Below are 20,672 nucleotides of genomic sequence, written 5' to 3'. Positions count from 1 at the left end.
GAAGGTGATCCTTCACGCGCCAAAGTCGTAGCAAGCGCAATAGGCGAAGAAACTCCGAACCCATTGCCCAATGTGGCAGAGCGCACAGCAGATCAAACGCGAACTTAGTTCGTAGATATCGCCGCGCTGTCCAGGCTGTATCCCAAATCTTCTCCGAGTTTTCCATGTATGATAAGTTGAAGTTCAGATAGATATCTATCCACAACGCTATTTCCATCAGCACGTTCAAGACAGTAATTGTCCAGCTTCTGTAGTTGAGAATCGCAAAAACCAGGCGTGTCGGAATCACGAACCAAAAGTAAACAAGATTGATCTCCAGTGCAAGGATCCACCACATCCGCTTAGTAGACTCGAAATCAATTGCCTTGTGCAGCAACCAAAACGGGGCCTTTGGATCGCGTTTCCAAGTCAGTTGTGCAGCCACCATTTGCATCACTGGTAGCATCCTCAAGCTCGTTTTTCTGACAGGCCCCTCTTGAGTTGGCGGGGGCACAATTGCAATCAGTTGGGTGTGGGGACTCGGCGACTTTTTTGAGTTATCAGACTCATTGCCCATGCGAGCTCCAGCTAACGGGACTGCTTCTACTGGCCGAGGGGGTTGTGATCGAGGTTCAGTGGGGATTAGATCAGCTGTCGGGGATGGAGTTCTCTGCATCGGTTCGTGAGTGTGACTATTCAGGGTTTTCGCAAAACTTTGATGTGGTGGAGTCTGCGAAATGGCATTAATGGACAAATCCGATTTGGTAGATACTGCGTCATTTGCCTCTGTCGCTTGAGCTTGCAGGTTTGAATCCGTTCTTGCCATCTCATTTGCCACCACCCACTCCAGTGACGGCTTTGCCGTTTCATTTTGAACATGTTTTCGAAGAAGTTTGGAGATCGTTTTTTTTTTGCCCGTCGTTACCAATCGGGTATCTGGATATTGTTGTGCGTTCTCGCTAAACATTTTCTGTGCCATGGCCTCCACTTGCTTTGGGATCGATTGGGCATACTCTGGATAGCCATCAAGCACGCGCTCAAGATGAAATCGAGCAAGTCTATATAACGTGCAATACGTTGTTGTTACCACAGTGGCAAAGCGAGGACGGTTCAAGAAAATGCTCATTTCTCCGAAAAAATTGTTTTTGCGTTCCTCCCTCACTTTCACGCCGTTCACGAGAACGTGGAGTACGCCAGAATTCACAAAATACATGGCGTCACCTGTGTCCCCGGCGTGAAATACAACAAAAAAGGCTGGTAACGAGATCATCTCAAGCAGGCTGGCAACGGCGACGATGAATTGGTCACTGCACCCCTCAAAAATGACGACCTTAGCCACTGCGTCTTTCATCAACGCGACTTGAATATCCTTCCGGATAGACGGACACAGCAACCGCATCGCTTCACGATCATTGGACTCTGTGTACGTGTAATAGCGCTTCAAATACTCAATCGCTTGGTTCTGCAGGTCTTCTGGAACATGATGAAAGGACAGCATGTGCTTGAACTGGTTTATTCGTGCCTCAGACGCCTCATTTTGGCCGCTTTCGCATTTGGAGATCATAAAGAACATAGCGCACAGGTACGTGAACAGCAGAAACCCACAGATCGCCACGAAAATCGTGAAAATAAACGCTGCTATCGTATGTGGCAGCTCGCCCTCAAACAGGCCCGTCATCACGCCAAAGGACCAGAAGATGGACATCAAGTACTTGGTGCGCGGCGTCTGCTCGTGGTCGGGCTTGTGCGGCAGCCACTGGTCATCTCCATCGTCGTCGTACCCGAACAGGAAGCGTATGCACGCCAGGAAGTGCGACAGCAGCAGGATCCCCACCAGCACCTTGAACATCTTGAGCACCACAAAGTACTTGGCGTACACGTCGTCCAGCTGCGCGATGTACTTGGGGATCCTCCATATCCGGAGGAACTTGTGCATCTCGTAGAAGGCGATGGACGCGGATCTCCGCACGGGGAAGAGCGACGCGGGCACGAGCGCCACGACGTCCAGCAGGAACCGCGGCGACTTGAGGTACCGGAGGCGGGACTTCGTGGCGTCGCGCGTGACGTCGCCGCCCTCGTAGAAGCCCATGTGCAGCTCCACGTAGACGTCCGCGAGGAAGAGCAGCTCGCAGGCGTACACGAGCGCGAGCTCGGCCGCGGCCCTGGACACGCCGCTGTCGCGGAAGACCACGAGGTAGGGCAGGATGGTGATCTCGTACAGGACGCCCGCGAGCAGCAGCTGGTGCCACGCGTGCACGAAGCTCGAGTTGGGGTCCAGCGCGTTCTGCACCTCGAAGAGCAGCAGCTCCACCGAGTTGGAGCGCGGCCGCGTGAGCGACGTGCGCAGCGGCGACGACGACGTCATCGTCGTGCTGCGCCGGATGCGGTCGAAGGCCGATTGCATCGAGCTGCGCGGCGCCTGGCGGTCCACCGACCGCCGCGACTTGTGGAAGCTCATCTCGCTCGCGGGCACGGGCACGGGCACGGGCACGGGCTGCGTCATGGCGGCGTCGTGGCCTACTCGTCCTGCTGCTGCGGCGCACTCGGCCGCGCCCTAAAGATAGTGAGCGCCAGTATAACGCCGCGGAAACCAAAATGCGCACAGGAGTGATGGTCACTTCAACTAGTTGGACGCAGTATTAACAATGGTATAGCACATGTACTGTATCAGTCCAGCGAAGGCGGAGAGAGGAGAGCGCAGCGTGGACGGCGACTTGCCGTTTGGTGCGAGCCCTGCGCGCGGCAGCCAGCGGTAGCGGTGAGCCCGCGGCGGCGCCATTCAGTTGACGCAGCAGGAGCAGCAGGAACAGCAGGCACGCGTGACAAGCGCCGCTCGGTTCCGCGTGTTCGCGCGGATCCGAAATTTCTCAATCGCATACAAACGCCGAGTCACGTGGCTTCCTAAATATCGACCACGACGCCGTCACAGAGACTTTTTCCCCTCGCTATAAAAGAGAAGGAGGAAGCGCTCGCACACAGCGACGGCCAGCGCCCGACAGCCAAGGCAAGGCGACGCGCGCCACTTCCGCTAGCCGTACACCGTCTAACTCTCTCTCTCTCTCTCTCTCTCTCTCGCTCTGTGCAGCCGTCTCCCTCGCCGCAGACAGCAGGCGCCGCCCAGATCCCTCCCCCATGAGCGAAGGGCTTTCTCCGCCGAGGAAGCGCGCGCGTCTCGGCGCCGAAGAAGAGCCGCCGTCGTCGACGTCGACGTCCATGCCGCCCGCCGCGCCGCCCGCCGAGGCCTTCCGCGTGGCGTCATCGTCGTCGGCGTCGGCGTCGTCCTCCGGGCCCGACGCCGCCGCCGCCGCAATAGAGACAACGACAAGAGAGGAGCCGGAGCCGCGTGGACGCCTCGACATGTCGTCCTTTCTGCTCATGGCGCGCGGCCGACTGGACGCGCAGACCGAGGCGCTGGCCGACCCAGCGAGCGCCGAGGCCGTGTCGGCCGCCGCCGGCGCGCTGGAGGCGCTCAGTAGCAGCCTCGTGCTGGCGCCGCCCGACGAGCCTATGCCCATGGCGGTGGCCGTGGCCGCGGAGGAGTCCACGACCGACGACGAGGAGCTGCAGCAGCTGTCCATGGTCAAGCTCGAGCCCTCGGGCGCCATGCTGTGCGACGGCGCCGTGGCCGTCGAGCTCGAGTACGAGGACGTCGTGACCTTCCTGTTCAACATGGCGCGCGAGCAGCGCCTGCAGCAGCTGCACAAGGGCATGCGCACGGTGCGCAAGGCCCGCAACGCCGAGGAGCTGCTGCCCAGGCTGCTCACGGCTGAGGACGAGACCGGCCTCACGCTGCTCATGATCGGCGTGCGCAGCAACGACCGCGTGTTCTGCAGCCTGCTGCTGGACGCCGGCGCCGACGTCAACTTCAAGACCGTACGTGGCTGTGGTGCTTGGAGGGTTTGCTGCTGAGAAACTCACTCGTGTCTTGTGTGTTGTTGTTGTTGTTCTGCTTGATCTCTCCCGCAGGAGAAGCGCACCTATGCTCTACTGCTCGCCGCGCAGAAGGGCTGGGAGGACATGACGAGGTTCCTGCTCGAGTGCGGGGCCAACGAAGAGTCGAAGAACATGGCTCTCATCCCGGCAGCCCACTTCGGTCATTTGCCGGTCGTCAAGATGCTGCTGGAGACCGGAGGCCACCAGAACTACGCTAATAAGAAGGGCACGACCCCGTTGATGCGCGCGGCGCAGGAGGGGCGCGACGAAGTGGTCAAGTTCCTCATCAAGAAGGGCGCCGACACGTGCGCCGCGAACAACGAGGGCATGACGGCGCTCATGCTGGCAGCCCAGCGCGGCCACGCGAACATCGCCACTACGCTCATGAAGTCGGGCTCCAATGTCAACAAGCAGACCCGGCAAGGCAGCACGGCGCTGCTACTCGCTGCCAAGCGTGGCCACACTGCCGCTGTCGAAGCGCTCATGACGGCCGGTGCGGACATTTTCCTCAAGGACGATCGGGACAAGACGGCGGCCGAGACGGCCCAGCGGCGAGGGCACGTGGACTTGTTCTTAAAGATATCGGTGCAAAACCAGCTTCGACTGATGCGCGAGGACCTCCGACGGCAGAGGTGCTACACGCTGATGCGGTTGTCGACGCTGTACGTGTTATCGCGCGCAGAGCTGACACCGGCATTCAAGAACCGCAAGCGACAGCAATACAACACGTTGATGGACCGGACGCTGCGCTTGCCCAAGCCGCTGCTGCAGAACATCGCGCTGTTCCTACCGCTGTGCCGCATGTGGGACCGCCAGCTGCGCTATCTAATTTATGAGGCGGCACCGCAGCCCAACCGCGTGGTGCAGCAAGGCATCCGCATTCTCGACGAGGTGCTGCTGAGTGTGAGCCTGGAGCTGCGACCAAGCCTTCACCGCATCAAGCAGGAGTGCGGCGGGCCGCTGCACGTGACCGGTCAGCTAGGGCTGCTGCGCGACAGCGCGGAGTACCGCGGGCTATTCACGACGGAGACGCGGACACCCATGTCCCCGCGCATGCTGCATCAGCTGCGGCGCATGGCCGACATCCAAGGCGCTCTGTGCACGTATGCGGCTGGGTCGGCGATCCAGTTCGGTGTCGAAGTCGCGCAGGACGTGGTGTCGCTGCTCACGGACCTGTTGAGCTGGGATACTGGTCGACGGCAAGCGGAGCTGTTGGATTGAAGACAGCACAGAGTAACCTAGTAAAGTAACCGAGCAGCGAGCGAGGCGGTAATTTAGATGAGCAGGCCGAGTGATAAGCAAGTTGCAGTCAATCAATCAATGTGGTGTTCAAGCAGATGTAGCCAAGCGTGACGTCGGCGACACGACAGCCGCAGCAGCAAAGCCGCGCCTTCTGCTGAGCTCAGTTCGCATCTTGGTATTATCTCGCGCGCAGGTGGCGGCTGCGTTGAAGCATGGAGTTCCTCGTGCACAACATCTCGCACTCGGACCTGGTGGTGGAGCTCTCGTGGCTGCGTCAGGACGGCTCCACCAGCAGCAGCAGCAACGGCGCCAGCGTGCCCCCGGCGCAGCAGAGCGTGGACGGCGCCGCCGTGCCGCTGAGCGTGCTGGGGCGCCCCAAGTTCAGCCTCTTCCAGCAGACCAGCCAGCAGATTCTCGAGCGCGTGCAGCAGCTGCGCCACCCCAAGCGCGAGGCCACACACGCCGCCGCCGTGCTCAGCGTGCCGGAGGCGCCGTCGCTGCTGCACCCGAGCCTGCTGGACATCAGCACGCCCGGCGAGCGCTGGAAGGCGCGCTGCCACGAGACGGCGTCGCCCATCGGCTTCAACCTGGCGGACGCCCCGATCCCCATCAGCACCGAGGAGCTGCTGCGGGACTTCCAGCTCAGAGGCGAGGTGGAGACCACGAGGCTCGTGGAGAGGCACTGGGACCGCGTGGGCATCACGGCCGTCTACTTCCCGCTCGTGGCGCTGCTGCTGCCCAAGTGGACGCAGGTGCTCAAGGAGTTCCAGTCCGAGGGCAGTCGCCAGCTCGTCTATCTCATCAGCGGCGCCGGCATCCCGCGCAATGTGCAGCACTCGCGCAGCGGCAACTCGACGGAGATCACGGCGCAGCTCATCGCGCTGTTCGTGCACCAGTACTACCCGCACATGACTGCCATCCAGGTGCACTCCGGCTCCAACATCTTCCGCTTCGACGACAATGTGCAGTTCATGACGCGCGAGCTGAGGCCGCTGCTGGAGGCCCATCGAGAGACCCTCGTGGACCGATGCGGGGAGGCCTGGAAGGCGCACTTCCACGTCACTATTGCCTACGCGGACGGGCCCCCGGCGCGGCTGAGCGCGCTGAACGCGTCGCTGCGCATGTACAGGCCGTCCTACCTTCACATTTGGCAGCTCAAGACGTTCTGGCACCAGCGCATGCTGTCCATGGCGGACGTGGACTTCCACTCGTTCGAGAACATTGAAGCCTCGCCGCTAGTTGCGCCCAGCAAGGCGGACGCGATGACGCAGATGGTCGTCCGCGAGATGCGGATATTCCGCGACCAGTTCCTTGCGGCTGAGGGCGACGGGGAAGTCACCAGCTTCTGGCTGCGCAAGTCGCGCAAACCCGTGCTGGCGGTGCTGTTGATTGAGAAACCAGCCGCCGTGGTCGGCGAGCGACCCACGATCGTGGTGCAGCGCGGGATGAACTGCGAAGTCTCTATGCCTACGGGATCGTTGTGTGCAGAGCGCAACGCGATCGGCAGCGCGCTGGCCAGCGATCCAACGCTGAGTCGCCGCGCCTTGAAGATGATCGCTGTGCTGGGCTTAAACCTCACCGCGGAGGGCCTCAGCAGCAACGCCACCAGCCCCACCGCGTCGGAGACCAGAGGGAGCGAGCGAGAAGGGCCTGCTACCAAGGACAACGGCAAGAGGGAGCCATCTGACGCCGAAGCTACGTTTGACAAGGCGACTTCAACTTCAACTGAGCCTGGCACAACGACCGAGCTAGTCGCGCAGCCGTTGCAGGTCCAGATTCGTCCTGCTGGCGTGCAGAGCTCGGCTGAGCGAAGCTCCCTACCGTCGGCCGTAGTAGTAACAACAGCGACTCCAAGCGCTCAAGCGGAGCGAGACGGTGTCGGTGGTACTGGCCGAGGACGCGGGAAGCGCGGACCGGAGAATAAGAACGTCAACTTGACGTCTCCCAGGAAGCCCAAGCGTCCACGCACGTTCTCGATGGACGAGGTGGCCGTGGACGAGATCATGCGCGCGAGCGGACCGCCAGATCGGAATCCGCTGGCGCCTTGCGGCGCCTGCAAGGAGTGGCTGGTCAAGATCGCGGAGGCCAACCCGTCGTTCCGCGTCGTCACGTTCGAGAACTCGCGTTGTCGTAACGTGTACATCAACCAGCTCATGTGAGCTGCGTCCTCGCCGGCCTATCGCGAAGGTAGAGAGAAGGGCTACCATCACCCCCAAGCGAACAACAACAACCGATAGCAGTTGTGGACGACGAGCTTCTTATCGTCACAGTACTTGCGACGCCTATTGATGTCAAGCCCAACGTTAGATTGAGTGCCGGACTAACATTCAATCCTATACCAACCAACAACCCACCACAAGAACTTGGCGGGTGAACCTGCTCATGTGACACCCCCGCGTCGCGGCACGCTGTACACCAGGCACCCAGCAGCGATCGCTGGTAGCTCTTTTCCTGGAAGGAACGCAGGCGTGAGTTGCGCAGGCAACTCAGCCTTGCTTCCCCGTACTCAGCGGTTACCATGTACAAAATGGCGCTGCGTATTCACACGGCGGACTAGGCGCCACGGCGGACTTTGCTCTACGGCGGACGTTGCCGCCACCTCGTTAAACCGCAGGTTGAACTTGACTCGTCGATTGTCGAAAGCCGCTCGGGCGAAGAGCGCAGTCGTCCGTTTGACGCCGAGCAAGGAGAAAATCCACTGCATTACGGCGCCGCTCCGACACGCGAGCTCCGGTGTCTCGGGGCACGCCATGCACGACACGACATGCCGAGCATGGCGTGCTCTCAAGTCGGGGGCCGGCTTTGCTGCCGTTCCACCCGCGCATTCGTCCACTGAATCTGAATCGCACGAGTTGAAGATGCTCGAACCGGCGATATATGTAGACGAGCCGAGGGCGGAGTGTGTGGCCAAGCTGCTGCACGCTGCAAATGGAGAAGGAAATCAGCGCGGCTGCGGTCGCGGCTGCAGTGCTGCCGCGCCCAGTTGCAGTACGCGGTGATATTTGCAGACTCTGCAGAGAGGGGCGAGCGAGTTGAAGCGCGCCGGCAGAAGCGTCTTGAGCAAACAAAGCACCCAGAGGTGAGATATTTAGCTGCATTGGCACTATCCAGCACTGCACAAGGAAGGCCGTCAACAGCACTGCCGCGCTGCAGCCCGTTCTGAAATAACACGGAGACGACGGTGGTGGATTCTGGCGTGACCGAGTGCGTCGAGCTGCAGGCGTTTTCGGTCCTGGGTGGCGCCGGCCATGTGGCGTTTCTCTTCGGCCGGTGTTTGGTCGAGCAGCTCTACTACAACATGCGCCAGGGGTGGCTGTCGTCGGCTTGGCTGGAGCCTTGACGGCTAGCCTTCGAGGACGTCTCATCGGGTGGCCGCCGCTGTTCTCATTTCTGCGGCCGTTTTTGCATGGTGCTTGGCGAGGATGTCGCGGCGCTACTTGATACACTGGCGACTGCTGTTAATTTTGCATTGTGAGTGCTGCTGCGCTGAATTAACACGCCTGCGAAGCTCGCATCCGGGATAAGCTTTTCGGCACGGTTTTCTCAAACACTGCCGAGCGGAGACTTCAACATCGCTTGGGGGAGCTGCTGTTGCCACGGGAGACGAGGCCCGCCGCTGGTGATTGAAGTTGTCGGCCGGGACCGGACATTTGCGCGCTGCGCGATTGCTGCAGGCATAAGACGGCCGCGCTGCAGTCGCTGCTGGCGATGAATTGATTGAGAGATCCTCTTGATCATCTGCGGTGCCGTTTAGCACGCAGGTGTTTGCCCCGCGCAGGTGTTGCCAGCGCCTCGGTCTCGACCATAGGGAGGAGGAATCCGGTCGGAGGCAGACCGCAAGCAACGCGCACCTCCAGGCCAAAGACAAAGCAGGCGGCAGGCGCTGGAGCTCGACAATCGATCGCCTCGTTGTTGCTGTGCCGCGCAAACGCACGCGCCTTCGTCAGCAACGGCGCTTATGTCCGCCGCCGCCACCTAACCCATCGCCTGTCGCTTGCCGTGCACGCCCGATATGCAGATGAAGCCTGCCCGCAGCTCAGCTCGGCCCATTCTCGCCACTGCCGGTGCCGGTCCCATTCGCCAACTTGCTCCTCACAGCCGAGCGCCAATACGGAGCGGCGGGCGCACCATAACAGGCTTTGCACTCACTCAATGGGCATCGACGCCGACGCGCTCTTCCACAGCATGGCGGCCCCACTCCACCCCGAGACGTACGAGACGCTAGGCCAGGCCTGGATCTGGCCCAACAAGCAGCAGCAGGTCGAGGCATCCACCAGCGCTGCCGCGCGCACCGCCTCACTTAAGCGCCGCTCGGGCGCGCAACGCGCGCTGCGCAAGAGCTGCAGCGAGCGCCCGCTGAGCTCACCCGTGCGGGCCAAGGAGCTGCTGGCCGCAGGCGGCAGCGCCAGCGTGCTGGACGTGGAGGACAGCGCCACCGCCAGCAGCAGCAGCAGCAGCAACGCGGACGAGGACGACGAGCAGCGCCGCCAGCGCATCACGGCGCGCGCCGAGGAGATCCTGCGCGGCAAGCGCTGCGTCGGCATGCTGGTCGGGGCCACGTGCCCCGTGTGCCTCGCGGACGACGTGGACACGCAGCTGTCCGAGTGCGGCCACCTGATCCACGCCAAGTGCATCAAGCGCTGGATCCAGTCGGGCACGTGCTGCCCCGTGTGCCGCGAGGAGGTCGTGGACGTGGAGGAGGCCTTCACGTCGCCCGCCAAGGGCCTGCGTCCGCTGACCAAGGACCGGCTCACGTCCTCGTCCGAGGCCACGTGCCTGCCCGAGGACGAGGAGGACAACCAGACGGAGGGGGACGCCGGCTACGAGTGGGGCTGGTTCGAGGACTTCGACGACGACGCCGACAACGTGTCGGACGCCGGCTTGTCCGCCAACAGCAGCGATATGTTTTACTCGTCGCGCCGCTCGCTGCCCACGTTCCCGGCCTCGGCCAGCATGCAATCCGCGTCCACGACGCCCATGCTGAACCGCGAGATGTCCGCCACGTTCGACATGTGCCGGACGTTCCCGCCGCTGCGCGAGGACTACGACACGCCCTACCACCAGAGCAAGTACGCGTGGATGCGCGTGCTGCCGTCGCACCGCCACATCGCGGCCAAGGTCCAGATCCGCAGCTTCCGCATCGTGGAGGCCAAGGGCTCCAAGGCGCAGCACGCCGAGTACCTCATCGAGCTGCAGCTGGACGGCCGCTACTTCAGCCGCTGGCGCCGCTTCTCGGAGATCTACCGCTTCGTGTGCTCGCTGGACCCGAACCAGTTCCGCCAGTCCATGGTGGCGTGGCAGCCCATCGACGCCAACAGCCGCTGGTTCAACCGCCTCGAGCTCAGCTACCTGCACAAGCGCTGCCGCATGCTCGAGGAGTTCGCTCACGTGCTACTCGTGGATTGCTCGAACGCGCACCCGCTCGCCGAGCTGGTCGAGTGCTAAGCCACCTTCCTAACTTATACACCCGAGAGGTTTTGCATCCTGTAGATAAAGAGTACTTAGAGACGAGAGTAATAGACTTAAGAGAGACCGATAGAGGACAATGAATTCATGCTGAAAGTGCATCGATCCCCAACGTTCTTCCTAGTTCATTCATCTAGAGCTCGCCTCGCTTCCTATTGCTACCGCCATTACTACGAAGTATTTCGGAGCCGAAAGGAAGACGAGACCCCTGCGTGAGAAATACGTCCTTCCGTTGATGCCGAGGATGGCTTGATCACGCGATTCACGCACGTGGTGACCATCGGACAGCGCCCGTATCAGAAAGACACGGTGCAACCGCGACAAGTTTTGGCCAGAGTCCGGCGGGTGTGCTAGCAAGCGACGTCAGTGTAGGATGGCATGACGCTCTTGTTTCTGACGCGCGCTGCGACCTCCGCGCGCTGATCCCAGCCGCCTCGACCAACCCGACCAAGCAGCCTGGCGTGCGCGGTGTCGCGCCTGTTTTAACAAACGCGGGCCAAGTGACTAGCCATAATTCGCTGTGCATGCAGCGAAGGTGTCGGTGACCCCAAGATCGGGGCTTGTTGGCGCCAAGGTGTCCCCCGTCAAGAGGGCCAAAACCCCGCGGGCAAAGTTCTTGCGGGCATCGAAGACGGTGGGATTGACGAGCACGATGGCCGGCCTCGCCTGGTGCCGGTGTGCCGCATCAACAGCGGTCCTTCAAGCAGATCAAAAGACAACAAGACCGCTTGATAATGTTGTTGCTGCCGCCGGGCAAGCGTCCCACTCGGTCGCGGGCCGAAGCCGGCGCCATGACGCCGCGGCGTGCCGGCCGCAACTCTGGTCGCGGCAGCCGGCTCTCGGCAGGATGCACACGCCTGCGCATTGCCTCTCGTCGGGTCGCCGGCCGGCAGATCTCTTCGCCACGTCGAGGAGCTTCACGTGATGTCGCGGGCTCGTCTCTCCGGGCTGACGCAAAAGTCTTGCAGATGGGCCGGCTGGAGTGTAGGTGATGGGTGGGTCGAGCGAGCATCGGGGCTGTCCTCGAGGACCGCCGTGCGCGTCTCTGCGGTGAGCCTTTTTGGTGGTGGCGCGGGCTCCACGGGCTGCGACACCTGAGCAACGCGGTGAGGAAGCGAAGTCGGTGCTAGCTGATCCCTCGGCGGTACACACAGCGTTCATCACGAGGTGACGAACTCGTCGGCCAGTCTTCAGCCCTCGCCCTCTCGACAGCTTCAGCTGCCGCCAAGGCGCCCAACGTGCTGCTTGAAGCGCGAGGCCAAGTGGCGGTCTTATCGCCGCCACTTGGAGCTGCGCGCGCTCAAGATCAAGGGCAAATCTGCGCGGGCAGCTCGGGGAAGGACTGGCGACTGGCGAGATGTGAAACCACAACCAAGTGACGACACACCTGAATTTCGAGCCCTACTTCAACCTAGGTATGCCGCTCCGGTGGTCGTCACCGCTGAGGTGAGCTCGCGTTAGCTGTCCGGAGACCTCGAGAAATGAGCAACACAGTGGCCACGCTGGCACGAGCACGGCACTAGAGGCAAAACATGGTTCAAGGACCGTTTTGACTGTCGCTTTTGATACGCTTCGGTGCCGTAAGCCTCGCGTCAAGCAGCAGGTGCCTGCTGATGGTGGTTGAAGCGTCGATTCCTTCTGGAGATAAACCTTGTGGTCTTCAGGGGCGTGCTGTGAACGTTAGAACTTATACCGGTAGCAGCGAAGCTTACTCAGTAAACACGTCGTATGGCAGCGAAAGCAAACGTTTAGAACTCGGATCGTTTCGCGAGCTTTTGTGGCGCATGTGTACGTTGTTGTTGATGTTGTTGTTGTTGTTGTTGTTGGCGATGATGGCAATGGTAACGGTGAGGCGTTCTGGCTAACAGCGAAAAAATGGATGGACATGAAGGCGCTCCGTCGGCCTAACGCTACACGTTGGCAGTCCAGAGCTTCCACGACGACGAGCGGTCACGAGGACGGGAGCTGCGCGAGCGCCCGCGGCCGCCCTGGGATCCCTCAGCGGTCGGTTCGTGCTGAAGCGAGTGGTTTCGCCTTGCCTCGCGCTCCTGGGCGTCACGCAGAGCTGAGCTCAGCTCCTCCATCTTGGACTCGTAGGCCAGGATCACATGTTGCGACTGGTTCAGACGGCTCTTCATGCTCAGCACGTTGCCCTCCAGCTTGCGGATTTCGATATCCTGCTGGGCTAGTTCCTCCTCCTTCTGCTCCAACTGCAGCGTCAGGCGGCTCACATCCGACAGCTTCACCGCGTCGAACATTTGATCGTGCACAACGCTGCCACGACGCTTAAACTTGAAGCGCACCTCGCTCGCCGATGAATCGGACACTGAACTCGGCGACATCGGCGGTTCGTCCACAAGACGCTGCTGAAGCAACTTGGCCGCCGACAACGGAGGCTTGTTGGCATTCTCGAGGTCGTCTTCGTCCTTCAGATGGCGCGTCTCCAGCAGTGTCATGCGGTCCTCCTCATCGTCGACCGGGATTTGATGGGCTGAGTCGACGTAGCTGGTCTGCATCGTGGACTCCACAGTCTTGGCATTCGACACGAATGACTCCACCAGGAAACCGACGAAAATCGGCAACAAGATGTTACTCATCGTGATGCGGTACGCGAAGAAGAAAACGTAAGTCGAGTCCGAGCCGGTCATGGCGTGAGCAGCGTCCATGATAACATCCCATCCAGCCAGGTTGGCTACACCGAATAGTGTCACGAGGGTGCCCTCGAAAGTCTCCGCCTGGAATTCCTCGCGCTGCGAGTACCAACCGGGCGACATCGACTGCTTGCTGGCGGGGAAGTCACGCAACTCGATTCCGTAGTTGGCCTGCGTAACGATGGCGAACGCGTACATGACGCTAAAGATCACGAGCAAAAGCTGCATGATCAGCGGCATGATCGCCTTCATGGTGTACAGGATCTCGTGGAACGGCGGGAAGAGGTTCAACAGCTTCAGGAAGCGCAGCGATCGCACGGCCAGTGCCATGTCGTAAAACACGAGCGAGATATTGGGCGGATTGGAGAGCGTCGTGAGCACGTAAAACAACCAGCCCACGCTGACAACTGCCAAGTCGAGCTTGCAGAACGGTCGTGTGAAGAACTCATTGTAGCCGAACGCGAACATCTTCACTAGAACCTCAATGGTAAACAGGTTCAGCAGGAAGAAACCCAGCAGACGCCACGAGTGGTTCACGGAGAAGGCCAGCTCGATGTTGTTCACCTGCACAGCCTGGACGACCGAGAGACAGATGAGCATGCCGACCACCAGCTCTGCAAGCACCACGCGATAGCGGCCAAAGAGGTAGACTTCGTACAGCAAAGTGCTTCGAACCTGCGCGCGGAACCGACGGATAGCCTGGCGCTGGCGTGAAGTGCAGCATCGACGCATCAAACTGTTGGAGAAGAGCGTCGGGCGTTCGAGCTTCACGCTGAGCAACGAGCAAAGCTGGTAGAAATCCGTCAGGTCCAGAAAGCCCACGTGCTCGATGTCCACGGTGTTGAACACCAGCTCGGCGTCGGTGGCCGTCCACTTGGGCTTCAGGTACTCGCAAACACTAATCCACGAGTCCAGCGAGATCTGGCGCTTGTTCACAGGTGTCACAAGGTTGGTATTCAGACCGGGGTTGGCGATGTTGAAGGACGCACGCTTGTCGAAGGTGCCCAGGAAAAAGCGCGAGGATCCACGGCGGTTCGCTGCGTTCAGCATGGGCGCATTCGAGACCAAGCTGATGTCGCTTGCTCCACTGATCGATGCACTGCCGATGCCACCTGGGGCTGCAGGGTTCGTGGGGACGTCGTCGTCGAAGTTGACGTTCTGCGCGAGGATGTCGAAGGCGGCATACAGCGCAGCCTTGCGCTTCTGCAGTCGCTTGTACAGCATGCTCTCCGTGTTCTTCTTGTACGACTTGTACGACACGGCAATGGTGAGCTTGAGTAGGAAGAGGTTCGTGAGCAGTACGAACAGCACGAAGAAGACGGCGCTCCAGTGGGTCATCTTGTAATACGGGTACATGCTCTTGGCCATGTACGGCATACAGTTGTGGATCAGCAGCATGGTGTACATGGAGGACGAGAGCGAGTTGAAGAAGGTGGCGCTCGGGTCCGTACTCGTGTCGGAGAAGATGAGGTACCCTACCAACCCGAAGAAAGCGATGAAGCAGAAGCTCAGCCCCAGCACGATCAGCACTTCCCTGAGCGCGTGCAGGAAGCTGCTGAAGATAATGCGGATATTCCTGCCCCTTGCAATGAAGAAGAAGGGCCTCAGCGCTCTTGAGTACCTGTAAGGGTTGATGGTCGGGAAGAGCAGGTTCACGAGCAGGTCGGCACACGTGATGAGCAGCAGGATCATGCGCACGACCGCCCAGGGCTGCCGGGAGATGTACTTGTGCTGCGTCTCCACGGAGCTCATGTACCAGCGGATGGCCAGGTCGACGCCGAACACGAAGAGGCACAGCAGGTCCACGAGCAGGTACGTGTTGATGTCCTCGTCGCCGGGGTTCTCCACGAAGGCGAGCGCGCACATGACGGCCACTACGAGGATGTACACGAGTCGGTAGGACTCGGAGTGGAACAGCTCGTTCAGGAAGAGCGCGTCCCGGTCGAGCCGGTAGCCGATCTTGCGGCCGTGCACGCCGTCCTTGATGAAGGCGGCGGCGATGAGGTAGCGGTCCTCCTCGAGCGCCGTGCCATAGTCCTTGGCGGCCAGCACGGGGTCCTCCTCGGCCTCGTCCTCGGCGTCCGAGGCGTCGAAGTGGTAGGTGGGGACGCCCGAGCCCAGGCGGCGCTTCTGCTCGTGCGCGAGCTGCTGGCGGTGCTTCATGAACTCCAGTTGCACCTCGCTGGCCATGCTCTTGGCCGTGCTGTTGTCGTCGTCGATGTCCGTGAGCCGCTTCCACTTCTTCTGGTTGTCCAGCACGGCGGCGTCCAGCCCCACGCGCACGCGCGCCTTGGGGCGGCCCGGCGACGCCGCGGTCGCGTCGCCACTGGACAGGGCGGACAGCAGCGGGCTCTCGTGCGCCTGGTAGCTGCGGGCCGCGCCCGCGGCGCCCACGAGCGGCGTCTTCTCGTCCTCCTGCGAGCTCATCGGCCGGCGGCAGAGTCCGATACTGGTGCAGTGACACTGGGCGATGATGCCTTATTGCAGCCGGCGTAACGGTTTTCTGGTGTGGCGCACGCAAATTGTAGAGCCCTGGTTTCGCGCGGGGACGTTTATATGTATAGCAGGTGGCAGGTTTATGATATGTAAAAGTATGTAGGTGGAGGTAGTGTTGCGGATTTTGTAAGGTGATGAGATCGGATTCGACGGGTGTTTGGAGACGGGGGTGCGGGACAGCAGTTGGGGACGAGTTGACAACTCGTGTTCCGCCCACGACCTGGTGGAACGGACGTTTGGGCACAGACCAGGCTGGGAGGACAGCAAGCTGCAAGTGGCAGTGGCGCCACGGTCAGCTGGGTTCCAGCAGCGAGCCAAACGCGCAGCCTAGATTCGACTGCGTCAGCCTCGACATGGCAGGTGCTGGCCTCAATACTGTAGTATTTCCTGACAAGAGCGCATTTTCTCCACGGCGCAACCTGCGTGGGTGTACATTTAGATGATTTTCGTTATTGGAGCGAGGAAGCAACGCGTTTGCGTAGCTGTTCGTTCTCTTCGGCTGGATTTATCCGCTCTAGCCCACGTACGTGGAGACCTCGACGCCGTCCTTGAGCTCGGCTTGGTACTCCACGAAGGACTCGTGCAGCACCGACGCGAACTTGGCGTTCGACCGCACGTACTCGAGGAACGCCGGCAGGCCGCCGGGGCCGGGGGAGAGCACGTTGTCGGTCACCACCACCGCTCCCTGCAGGGGACAGACAAGCAAGTGTGAGTAAGTGAAACAGTGACCCGCAGCAAGTAACCCAGTAGTAAGTTGCCGCCGCGCTTTACCGGCTTGAGAAGGCCGCTCTGTTCAATCAGCTTGAAGTCGCTCAGGTACTGGCGCTTGTCGTGGTCCATGAAGAAGACCTGTGTGTAGATGGATACCGTAGAGCGGGCCCCAATACGGTCATTCACACAATAACTGCTACCACAATTCAGGTCGAAATTGTCAACGTACGTCCACGTGGTCGACCCCCAGCTCCTTGAGCTTCGTGTGGGTCTTGGAAAAGGGGCCGACGAAGAAGGTCACGACGTCCGAGAGCCCCGCGAGCGCCACGATCTGTGACGCGATGTTGGCGAAGTGCGGTGAGAACTCGAACGAGTAGAAGCGCGCGGAGGGACCCGACACCGATCGCAGCTTGCTCGCGAAGCGCACCGCGCTGTAGCCGCAGAAGGCGCCGATCTCCGCCATCACCTGGGGCTTGGCCTTCTCGATCTCGGCGTCCACGATGGCGCCTTTCACGTCGCCGATGTTCATCATCCATGACTTCGTGTAGGCGAAGTCGTCCATGGCGTCCACCACGGACTGGGCGTCGCCCGAGGTCGCGTGCTGGCGGACGTACTCGAGGCACTTGTCGCCCCTGGTCGTTCATTGACGCGCACCGAAATACCGTTACAAACTTCAGAATCGATCAAGTTGAAGCGAGTATCATGCGTACACAGCTTCGAACTCGCCCGGGCGGGGCGGGGGCGGCATGCCCTGGTATCCGCGGCGAGGAGCTCCTGGTGCAGTCATGGATGCTGCGCGTTTATCAGGTTGGGGGGAAGCACGAGTGAACTCTTCGACTGCAAGTCATGGGCTGGTGATCCTGCACATCAGCGTATCTGCCAATCATGCGCGGCGACAGCGGGATAGCTTGAGAGCCGAGGCTCACGTCACGCCTGCCTCGATCCCCGTCGAATGCTTGTCGGAAATGCGCTCAGAGTGTCCTTGGGCAGGCTGGCTGGTTGAAAAGTTGCAAACACCAGGTTACGACTGGGGTGACATTGTCAGGGTACATGTGATAACGTGCTGTTTCTCCGACACTCGGCTACGCGAAAATGTAGATCCTTTCCTTTTACCACACAGACGATGAATACGCTACGAATATCTGTTAGTACATTCATCGCAGCCAAGTATATGTATTGCAGCGGAGATGGCAACCTTTACTATACTGTACAAGCGAAATGATAGCTCCTCTGGGACTTCAAGCTGAATGGTGGTTGTCTGCTTTCTGGGGGAACAATCGAAGCTGGTCTCCTGGTTCTCTTGATTACGGGCCGCCATTAGCTCTACGCAAGCTCCCCAGCAGCGCTCAACGGCTGTACTCACTACCCATTCATTTATCAGCCGCAAGCTCAGAAGATGGCACGTCGTGTTGCAATAACCAAGCCGGGGCCGCCTCCTCCAGGCCAGCTTGAGATCATGTACGTGGACTTTTGCTTGTCCAGCGTTTCGATGCCCGGTTGACGAGTGTTGGGTGTTGTCATGCGTACACAGTGGACAGAAATGCCTGGCGTTCGTGCGCGAGAACGCAACGGCAGGCGACCCAAAGTCCGTCCTCGACGCCATTGACACGTTCGGCTACGAGCACCACTGGATGATGAATGTGGGCGACGTCAAGGGTGAGCTCGTGGACCAGGAGGTCGCCAAAGTCAAGCCCAAGGTTCGTCATCACTCAAGAACTCGTGCTACTTGCCCAACAACCCAAAGCTGATGATTAAAATTGCTATCGATCTCTGCAGATTCTGGTTGAACTGGGCGGCCTGTTCGGCTATAGTGCTGTGCGTTTCGCTAGCCAGATGCGCGAGCTCTCCGGCTCATCAGTGCACGTCTATTCTTTCGAGATCTCGCCCGACTTCGCGGCGATTGCTACGAAGGTATGTGTTGTATGGGAAGCATCGACATTGTCGGTTTGCACTAACGATGCGCTTGAAGATGGTCGAGTTTGCTGGTCTCTCGGAGTTTGTGACGATTTTCGTCGGCACGTTCGGCGACAACTATCCTAAGCTGAAGGAGCTTGGTGTTGACCATGCTGATGTAAGTTGCAGTATTCCGTGTTTGGCGGTGATATCTTTCTAACTCCGCCGCTAATTCCAGGCATTCTTCCTTGACCATGACAAGAAATGCTACAAGAGCGACCTGCAGATCATTGAGCAGAGTGGCTTACTTCGATCGGTAAGACGGTTAAGCAGCACTTTGCTGTATACCAATCTAGAGGTGCTTACTGTTTTCACCGTCGTTGTGTTATGTGACAAAGGGATCTGTGGTGATGGCCGACAACGTTGTTGCAGCCCACATTACCGACTACCTCGAGTACGTCCGCGCACACGACAAGTTTAAGTCCGTCATGTACGATTCGTATCTCGAGTACTCTGATATCAAGGACGCACTGGAGGTCTCCACCTACGAAGCGTAGCAGGTGGAGTGTGACTACGAGAGTTTGGGACAGCGCGAAGCGCTTTTCATGACGTGCTGCGTTGAATACGTGCTGATCGGCAAATACTTCACGCACTCTCTGCTGTGAAACTATTGTGTAGTGCCGACAACGACATTTACGCTGACGGCACTGACTTTCTGAGTGTTAAGTACATAAAGTATTGGATGCCAGTAGGTCTTGGCAATAAATATCAAAACCTGCGCTTATCATTCTTTCTGCTCCAAGTCAGCCGCATTTGTCGATCCTTTCTCGGTAGCATTGATGCGTCTGGTTTGCACGAGAGATGTTCCAATCTCCCTAAAACGTTGGGAGCGGGGCAACGGGTCCAGACTTGTAATACTGTATGCCACAGGTCGTGGGGCAGTTATCGCTACGCGAATGTTCGCCAATCCACCAGTGCTGGCGCTTTTTTCCAGCTCACCTCCTGCAATGGATGTATGGCGCAGTGGTGCAAGTTTCTGCTGCAGTCTAGCGGCGACAACCCTGCGCAATTTTTGCCGTTTTCCTTGCAGAGTCAGCCGTCGCTCGGTCACCACTGCAATAGAGTCGCGGTGACCATGAGAGCCATCCGGGCAGCTCTTTGGTGGCGAGAGTCTCCGATGCATCTCTACCAAGCGCTGGTCTTCATCCTGTACAAACTCTAGGTGCTCGTCACTAGGACCAGCAAGCAAGATGGATGCTGCACGAGGTGACCCAAATCCTTTCTTCTCACTGAGAGTCTCGAGTAGATGCTGGAATGACTTCAGCTCTTGCGGATCAACTCCATCATCTGCGCCTCTCTTCGACTTTCGCCTCTTCATTGCACCTTCGGCAGGATTAGTCTCAGTGCTGTCACCATTGTCGTCATCTTCGCCTTCCCCTTCATCCATTGTGTCACTATCGTTGCCAAAAGAGGACCGCCGTCGACCATTAATACCACTTCTTGTACTGCCTTTTGCAGACATAGCTCGAAGCTTCGAGCTAGATGCAGCAAAAGGGATTGTCGATTGTCCTTGAAATGACCTCGCAAGCATGTTGAATCTATCGATGAGGTAGTCGACGGTTTGAATTGCACGTGATGACTGCATTTTTTGTCCCGAAGACATAATCGCTAGCGTGAATGTCGTACCCGCCTCCAAGGCAACAACAGACAAGTAAAACCCGACTTTTAAAGACGTAGTATCAGGTTGTCTCGGGTAGAATGATCGTAACGAGGCTGTACTGGCGTTAGATTCCACGATGGCGGCTGCTTGCTCTGTAGGTGCAGCATTGGCTGTAGCTGCAGTCACCACGCGAAGTAAATCGTGTGGATAGAGAATAATTCGGTGCCCTTCACCTGCGGTTTTCGCCATTCTTTCAGATGAACGCCACATGAAGTCAGTACTGCAAGGTACCTTAGTGTCCGTCGACATAAAAACCTCGGCATCTCCTCGCAGGACGTGCATTTTCAAGGTGATAATCGATCCGTGGCCTTCAGGCAAGTAGTAAAAGTGGAAGAATTCCATGTCCTTGACTTCTTGGAGGTCCCGTTGCACACTCACACCGAATTGGAGTTCTTCTGTCAGTTGGCGGCAGCTCTCCCTGTGAATTCTTCTTAGTCGAAAGCTTGCGTCCACAACGCCATGTGTTGAGTTCGTATTTGTAGAGGATACAAGGATGCTGTGGTGACGCGAGATTTGCAGTCGCTGGAGATCTTGGTCTCTCTGTTCCTGCCACTTCTTACGAAGCCTTCTCTGTCGCTCTT

At 59.3% G+C, this 20,672-nt stretch overlaps 7 protein-coding genes across 7 annotated transcripts; 4 read left to right on the top strand and 3 right to left on the bottom strand.

Annotated features, from left to right (window-relative positions):
- Positions 1-1,016: 1,016 nt before the first annotated feature.
- Positions 1,017-2,482, bottom strand: IUM83_16806 (Cyclic nucleotide-gated channel cone photoreceptor subunit alpha; the record flags this gene model as incomplete). The annotated part of the gene is made up of 2 exons (XM_067941716.1): positions 1,017-1,037; positions 1,142-2,482. The coding sequence occupies 2 exons, from the start codon at positions 2,480-2,482 to the stop codon at positions 1,017-1,019; spliced, it is 1,362 nt and encodes a 453-aa protein (XP_067781193.1).
- Positions 2,483-3,111: 629 nt separating this feature from the next.
- Positions 3,112-5,133, top strand: IUM83_16805 (Integral membrane ankyrin-repeat protein Kidins220 (protein kinase D substrate); the record flags this gene model as incomplete). The annotated part of the gene is made up of 2 exons (XM_067941715.1): positions 3,112-3,852; positions 3,946-5,133. 2 exons carry the CDS (start codon positions 3,112-3,114, stop codon positions 5,131-5,133), a joined length of 1,929 nt encoding a protein of 642 aa, XP_067781192.1.
- A 233-nt stretch (positions 5,134-5,366) lies between these two features.
- IUM83_16804 (uncharacterized protein) lies at positions 5,367-7,313 on the top strand (the record flags this gene model as incomplete). The annotated part of the gene is made up of 1 exon (XM_067941714.1): positions 5,367-7,313. The coding sequence occupies one exon, from the start codon at positions 5,367-5,369 to the stop codon at positions 7,311-7,313; it is 1,947 nt and encodes a 648-aa protein (XP_067781221.1).
- Positions 7,314-9,306: 1,993 nt separating this feature from the next.
- Positions 9,307-10,138, top strand: IUM83_16803 (RING/U-box superfamily protein; the record flags this gene model as incomplete). The annotated part of the gene is made up of 2 exons (XM_067941713.1): positions 9,307-9,883; positions 10,107-10,138. 2 exons carry the CDS (start codon positions 9,307-9,309, stop codon positions 10,136-10,138), a joined length of 609 nt encoding a protein of 202 aa, XP_067781220.1.
- A 2,392-nt stretch (positions 10,139-12,530) lies between these two features.
- IUM83_16802 (Voltage-gated Ion Channel (VIC) Superfamily) lies at positions 12,531-15,698 on the bottom strand (the record flags this gene model as incomplete). Its single annotated transcript, XM_067941712.1, has 1 exon — positions 12,531-15,698. One exon carries the CDS (start codon positions 15,696-15,698, stop codon positions 12,531-12,533), a length of 3,168 nt encoding a protein of 1,055 aa, XP_067781233.1.
- A 583-nt stretch (positions 15,699-16,281) lies between these two features.
- Positions 16,282-17,265, bottom strand: IUM83_16801 (Catechol O-methyltransferase; the record flags this gene model as incomplete). Its single annotated transcript, XM_067941711.1, has 4 exons — positions 16,282-16,452; positions 16,539-16,616; positions 16,708-17,110; positions 17,189-17,265. The coding sequence occupies 4 exons, from the start codon at positions 17,263-17,265 to the stop codon at positions 16,282-16,284; spliced, it is 729 nt and encodes a 242-aa protein (XP_067781190.1).
- Positions 17,266-17,874: 609 nt separating this feature from the next.
- Positions 17,875-18,928, top strand: IUM83_16800 (Catechol O-methyltransferase; the record flags this gene model as incomplete). Its single annotated transcript, XM_067941710.1, has 6 exons — positions 17,875-17,936; positions 18,010-18,175; positions 18,255-18,389; positions 18,448-18,549; positions 18,610-18,687; positions 18,770-18,928. The coding sequence occupies 6 exons, from the start codon at positions 17,875-17,877 to the stop codon at positions 18,926-18,928; spliced, it is 702 nt and encodes a 233-aa protein (XP_067781191.1).
- Positions 18,929-20,672: the final 1,744 nt, after the last annotated feature.

The sequence above is a fragment of the Phytophthora cinnamomi genome, assembly GCF_018691715.1.
Source record: "Phytophthora cinnamomi strain GKB4 chromosome Unknown Contig119, whole genome shotgun sequence".
NCBI lineage: Eukaryota > Oomycota > Peronosporomycetes > Peronosporales > Peronosporaceae > Phytophthora > Phytophthora cinnamomi.
This window is presented reverse-complemented; position numbering and strand designations above follow the sequence as displayed.